The following is a 6508-nucleotide window of genomic DNA, read 5'->3' on the forward strand; positions in this document are numbered from 1 at the left end:
ATCCTTCACGGCGCACGCCCTCCCCCAAAAACACACACAAACACTCACACACACCAACCAGCAGATCTCTCTCTCTCTCTCTCTCTCTCTCTCTCTCTCTCTGCGACCATGGCTATGGCTTCTCCCTCTTCGCATCCGCTCCCCGGTCCCCCTTATTCCTCCGACCTCCACCTCCATCTTCGCAGGCTTAAACAAGCTCTCACATGCTCCTTATGGTAACATCTTTTCTCCTCTTTCCTTTCCCCTGTTGTCCCAGAGTTTTATTTTGCTCTGTTTCCCGAACCGTGTCACGTGAAAATGCCTGAGACTAATCACATGTTCTGGCGCATAATTTTTAGCTGCAGACACAAGCTCTGATAGGTTTGTATGCTGGATCTGTAATCCCTGTCCAAACTTATGGACTATGCAAAATGCATAGCTTCATCAAAAGGCAGCAATGTTTTTGACTGCAGTTCATGTCACAAGATGTTTTAGACAAATTCCCACTTTGATTCCCACATTGTCAATTATGACAACGTCATGAGCTTTTGCAAGGGAGGGACTGCATATCTAGCTAGGTGTGGGTGGGGGCAGCTGATCGCACCTATTTAGGTATGTGGTGCCTCTTGAGTAGAAGCTTGCGATGCTGAACACTTTAGAGAAAAACAAGGGGAAAGAGCCCCTGCTCCCATGAGTGGACATGTCAAAAACCTATATCCCATCAAGTGCAAGCTTGTTTCTAAAACAGGTGGCAGGTCCTGAACATCGATCTTAGTAGGATTGCAGAGACCTTCCATTCTCCGCCTACATAGTTGCTATCTTGTGGCATTGTTCTCTCTTACTGCTTGTCTCTTTGAAGTGAATTGCAATAAGCTTTTAAGGCTGCCTAAATTAGTGTATATAGTTCTCATTTTGTCCATCTCAATATGTGATTGCAAATTGCTTACTATGTTGTTTTATTCTCATCTTGCAGCGTGCGACTCATGCAGCAGCCTGCATGCCTTGGCTGCAACCATCATTTTTGTGTGTAAGCAGCAAATCAATAGTTCCATAAGCTGGGTTACCTTCCTGTTTGGTGTGCTGGGTTTGTGAACAATAGCATATGTGATGAAACTTTGTTGTTGTTTGTGCTTCTCAGCTCCTGCTTGCTCGACTCATTGACTGCAATGGCTGCTTGTCCAAGGTGCAAGCAGCCTGGAACTACCCGACGTAAGTGAGACCACAATACTAATTTGAAGTGAACAACTCTCCATTCATTGAGACATCAGCATGACATAACTTGTACAATGGACTCAAGCAAGTTCTTACCTGAATAGTTTTTTGGCTGCAGATGTAAAATTATCACCTGATGTTGTTAATATTGTGAGCATCTATCAAAGCCTGAAAATTGCTGCTGGACACAAATCTGGATTGCTGCAGATGCATGACTCTGGTAACACAGGTAGGTACCAAACCATACATTGGTTAAAAACAGTTAATGAGGAGCTGTCGATAGTCCTTTGTGGCTGCTTTGACACATTGATGTCTGTATATTTGTGTGCTGGATGTAGTACATTGATCTCTTCATTACTGCTCAAAATCTCTCAGTTTTCCTGTGTCTATTTCTAGCAACTTTAAAAAAAAGGTGCTTGATTCATTGTTACTGCTGCTTATTTGAGTATGTAGTTTCATGATGAATTGTTAGGAGTGTAAGAAGAATTAAAGAATACTTAGCACACTGATTGGTTGTATGCAAGGCTGCATGTTAATTTCATGCATAACATTGTTGCTTTACATATGTGTGTGTATCTGGTACTCTGGGTTTTGCCATGTCTTTCTGGATATGGAAGTGATTATCATGAGTTTCAATAATCAATGAGTTTGGTTTGGCAGTAAGGTTGTTGTGTCCTACGGCATGCATCCAGAGCCTACTTCTGCATGTTTTTGTGAGGATGTTATAAGTTCTATCTAATGTTACCTTAATATCAAAAATTTGAATATGTTCTTGTTGTGGCTGGAGATGCCCTGTTTACCTTGTTGGTTTGTCTCATTTGCAATCTTAAGCAGGATATATTTTGCCTTCTGAGTGATTCCCTCTCATATACATGCTGAAGTTAGTGATCACTCTTTTGTCACCTCAAACTGATGTACTTGCATTATTATGAACAGACAGTCACTATCAAAAGCCTCTTCTAAAAGAAAAGTTCAGGGCGATGAAGGATCCGGCCTTTGAAGAAGGTGATCTCAGCTCTGAACAGATGATGCATATTAGCAAAGAGAGTGTTTCTTCTATAGTTGTGGATGCCACTGAGGTCCACAAGAAAAGGAAAAGAATGGCTTCTTCTGTTGTAGAACTTCCATGCAGAGGAAATTTAACAACATCCAAACGGGTACAACTGCCCTGTCCTCTCTCTGGGATTGCAGATGAATTGCATAAAGTGAAAGAGGAAGCTCTGGATGGCTCTCCCTCAGAATCAATGCTCAAATGTCCAAAGGTTGATGTAAATGGAGATCAAAATGATGCAGCAAAGGCAAGCCCTGTTTTCCATGAGGTGTCAAGTGTCAAACGTTTTTCAGAAGCACATCAAGAAGCTGTAAGGATTGAACAGACTCCACAGCTTGTTGAAGATAAAAGAAACTTGCAGATGGTGGAGGGTGGGGATGAACCATGCCTGAATCATCTTCATTTCTCTCAATCTCTCCAAGTTTCTGCTCTGTCACCTCCCTGCTCATCTGTTCAGCCGGCAACAGAACTCAAGTCAGCGATCAAACTTGAGAGTATTAAACTCGATGAACACATGCAGGTTAGTTTGTTGCTTGCTGCTCAGTTCAAGATTGCTGGATGAAAACCCATGCTTAAATGGATGGCCACTTGATGCTTCAATTTTGCATCACTATAGTGTTTGTGGTACTGTTCTTTAGTGATCCACTGACCTTGTGGATGAGTTCGTATTTTTCATTAATGATTCATGCTTTTAGAGATCACTATTCCATGTCATATCTTGCAATAGCTATCAAAGACTTTTACTCGTGTAACTTTTCTTTTATATTCTCTTTATGTTTTGCATTGCCGTTTCTGTGACAAGTATGTGATCTCTGTGCAGGTGGGAAAGGAAACCTCTCCTGAGTCAAGCTTTAGGATGCAATGTGATGGAAGCAATTCCTTGGAGATGAAAGGGGTCCCTGCTTTCTATGGTATTAACACGAGTCTCTAATTCCACATCATTTAGGTTGTTCAGGATGTTGGCATTAGTCTTATTACTACTATCTTGTCTATTGCTGGGCATTTATAAAACTGTAGATCCCAATTATGGTGATGCACGAGCACTAAATCATGGTTCAGAGAAGGATATTTGCAAGTCAGAGACTGTTGGCTCTACCCACAGTCAGGTCATTTGTGCTTTCTGTCTAACCTCAGATAATTCCCAGGTAAATTCATTAGCCTGTGCCTGATCCATTGTCACATTAGTTTGTAGTCAACTGTTCCTGCCTCTCCTTAACCTTCTTCATGCAGGTGGCAGGTCCAATGATACATTACAATAAGGGGGTTCCTGTGAAGGGGGGTAGGAGAGGAGCCAATCATGTCAGTGTCCATAAGTTCTGTGCAGAGTGGTGAGCTTTTGCAAAATGTGATGGTGTTTATTTACAACCAAAGTGGCTATTGTCGGGCTGATTTAACTGGCATTATTTAATAATACTGGCAGGGCACCCAATGTTTACTATGAGGATGATGTTGCAAAGAATCTTTCTCAGGAGATTGCCAGAGGACAGAAAATCAAGTGTAGTGGTTGTGGTTTGAAAGGAGCAGTTCTTGGTTGTTGTGTGAAGAGATGCCGTAAGAGCTATCATTACCCATGTGCCCGTGGTTTATTGTGTAGATGGGATGAGGTGGGCTGATGAATTTTGCAGCAGGGTTCATCTGCTAGCTATCCTCACTAATTTTTTGAAACCTAAAGCTTAAATGTCATGTTGCTTGCAGGGCAATTTCTTGGTTTTGTGCCCTGAACATGTAGCTTCCAAATTTCCTTATGAAAGCGCAAAGAGAAGAAAAACTGGCAATGAAGTTGAGCAGGAAGGGCAACCAAGTGAGGTGGGGATGACTTTCAGAGAGGTCGACCTTAAAGCTAATGCTGATTTTTTGGCCCCGTATGTACCATCTTTACCGACAGTTGAGGCCTGTACTGAAATGTCTATGGAGCAGTTGACATTCATTGGAGATTCCAACTGGGTCATATGTGGCTCTGGTTTAGACTCCAAAGCAACTGTACGTATATTCCCTGTTGATGGAGCCCAATCAGTGGGTAGCTTTTAGGATGAACTCAATAGACTTTGTTTTCTGCTGCAGGGCTTGTTAGTTTCATTTTTAAGCTGCACAGGAGCGAGGTTTTACAAGAACTGGAGCCCTTGTGTTACCCATCTGATTATAGGCACAGATGAAAAGGGTGCAGCAAAAAGAACGTTCAAGTATCTGATGGCAACTTTGGATGGGAAATGGATTCTTAAAGCTGATTGTAAGCCTAAGACTATTGAGTTACACGCTCACCTGAAAAACACTGGGTGTTTTCCTGCTTGTTGCTGATGTTGACCAGTTATAAACCTTGCAGGGTTAGCTGCAGTCTTGGCTGCAGGCCAACCTGTTAAAGAGGAGCTGTATGAAGTAGATAAAGATATTCATGGGATGGTCGGTGGACCAAAGCATGGGCGTCTCATGGCGGTATCCAGGGTGAGCTTGGCCAAAAAGACCCATCATGATCATCAGACAGTTCTAGAGACTGAACAGAGTTCTATAAGATGTGATCTTGCATTTCAAATGTTTCGAAAGATCTTGCGCATGCCTAGTTTGACTCTTTTCTAATGTTTGCTGCAGAAGCAACCCCTTTTTGAAGGTCTGAAATTTTATCTCATGGGTGCTTATGCTACAGCTTACAAAGCTGACTTGCAAGCTCTTATAACTGCTGCTGGAGGAGATCTTCTTAATGCAAGGCCAGATGCTCAGATGGAAGATGTGGGATCTAGTTGTATTATAATCTACAATAGGGACTTTTCTTCTGATGGCAAAGTGAGCAACTGGGAAGAGGTTATCAAGGGCAGGCGATTGGAGGCAAAGTGCATGGCATCATCGGTAGCTGCAGGTGCCAGGGTTGCTGGACATACGTGGATCTTGGATTCCATTGCAGCTTATGAACTCCAAGCCTTTGAGTAGAATTGGATGATATGCATTTGACACTTTTTCTCTTTGCAATATGAATGCATCTATGCAAAGACCAAATTCGATATAGCCATATACCCAGCTGAAGGAGGAGGCAATGTAGGATGGTGCCTGGCTCAAGGGAGGAGCCAATGCTGCAGATGGTCATTGTGCGTGCCTTTTGTAAACTCCCAAGGCTAGGAAGAAGAGCTCGTGTCACATGCTGGTGTGGTGTCTGCAAATACCTTGTAATTGGTTAAGGAAATGTTATTCATGGGCCAATTTGAAAGAGCCCCTGAACCTCGCCTGTACAGTCCCCAATTCAATGTAAATCAGGCTAAGATCTGGAACGAAGAGCATTCTTAGCTTGACCAATCGAATTCAAGTAGATCTGTTTTCAACCAGACACAAAACCCAAGTTAATGGAGAAGCTATGAACTTTTGGTACTATTGTATTAGCAAGAGAATTTCTGTATCATTTTGAGAACATCTGATCTGTAGGTTTCTAAAATCAGTGGTCATTGATTCAGTGATGTTTTGATCAAAACTTGTTTAGAGCTAAACTACCTATTTAAAAGTAGGTTTAGAGCCTTTCCAAGCCTTGGAGTAAAAGGGTAGATTTAATGACAATTACTTGCATCAATATCAAAAGCGAAGAGGCTTTATGGCCAAAGCGAAGAGTGCATGTGATGAATAAAGGTTTAGAGCAGAGGCTTTATGGCCAAAGCGAAGAGTGCTAGAGCTAGTGTGCAACCTTGCATGATTGATCTTTGTGAGAACAAATTTTTATAGAGAAAACCATTGATAGAGATCCTTAAGAGGTGTTGGCAAAGAGAGCCTTCATTGCCTTGTAGAAGCTAGCCCCAAATCTGATTGTTACCAAAACATTGGTTTAAGAGCTTTTAGCCTTGTCAAAATCTATTTGCTTGAGTATATATTGCTCGTTGCTTAAACCTTGCAACTTCTAATTCTATCATTGTAACTTTCAGGTATCTTTGTTGTACCATTAGGAAGGGATGATAATAATGATGGTTACTTTGATTCTCTATTAGACTAGGCATTAGGGGAGTTTTGAGGTCTTGAAATTCTCATTTTAATTGCCTAAGGTGTTGAGGGCATGCCTTCACTTGTTTGTGGGCACCTCCTATCTTGTCCACTTCCATTGTCTCCATGACCTTCTTGTCTCTTTGGTCAACATCGGTCTTTGCATCCTTTTTATCTTTCTTTATTACATTTTTCTTGGGAGGTTTCTTGTTGCCTTGAACAATTTGCTCTTGTTGTAGTTGGATACAATTGTGATCATATACTTCCAAAGCTTTGCTCTTGGATAAGAAACATGCTTAGTGTTGTAGCAATCCTTGG

General features: G+C 41.8%; 1 protein-coding gene across 3 annotated transcripts; it reads left to right on the forward strand.

Moving 5' to 3' along the window:
• The first annotated feature begins 5 nt into the window (after window positions 1-5).
• On the forward strand, window positions 6-5687 carry LOC148031461 (BRCA1-associated RING domain protein 1-like). 3 transcript variants are annotated; one of them, XM_087685001.1, is made up of 14 exons: window positions 9-215; window positions 953-1006; window positions 1118-1188; window positions 1310-1420; window positions 2128-2196; window positions 2383-2762; window positions 3063-3153; window positions 3260-3387; window positions 3473-3570; window positions 3663-3846; window positions 3938-4222; window positions 4304-4469; window positions 4563-4681; window positions 4826-5687. In XM_087685001.1, the coding sequence occupies exons 1-14, from the start codon at window positions 109-111 to the stop codon at window positions 5159-5161; spliced, it is 2199 nt and encodes a 732-aa protein (XP_087541127.1). In that variant the 5' UTR covers window positions 9-108; the 3' UTR covers window positions 5162-5687. The 3 variants fall into 3 exon arrangements, with proteins under 3 accessions (XP_087541128.1, XP_087541127.1, XP_087541126.1); XM_087685002.1 differs by having other exon boundaries at window positions 6-215; window positions 2128-2762; window positions 4881-5059; XM_087685000.1 differs by having other exon boundaries at window positions 2128-2762.
• Window positions 5688-6508: the final 821 nt, after the last annotated feature.

This window comes from Lygodium microphyllum, chromosome 9 (genome assembly GCF_053477565.2).
Source record: "Lygodium microphyllum isolate KBCC chromosome 9, Lygodium_microphyllum_v1.1.10, whole genome shotgun sequence".
In the NCBI taxonomy this organism is placed as follows: Eukaryota; Viridiplantae; Streptophyta; class Polypodiopsida; order Schizaeales; family Lygodiaceae; genus Lygodium; species Lygodium microphyllum.

Coding starts and splice junctions, on each gene's coding strand:
- LOC148031461 (XM_087685000.1), top strand. CDS start 109: ATGGCTATGGCTTCTCCCTCTTCGCATCCGCTCCCCGGTCCCCCTTAT. Junction 3,154..3,259: donor AGGGGTCCCTGCTTTCTATG/GTATTAACACGA, acceptor ATAAAACTGTAG/ATCCCAATTATGGTGATGCA. Junction 3,388..3,472: donor TAACCTCAGATAATTCCCAG/GTAAATTCATTA, acceptor TTCTTCATGCAG/GTGGCAGGTCCAATGATACA.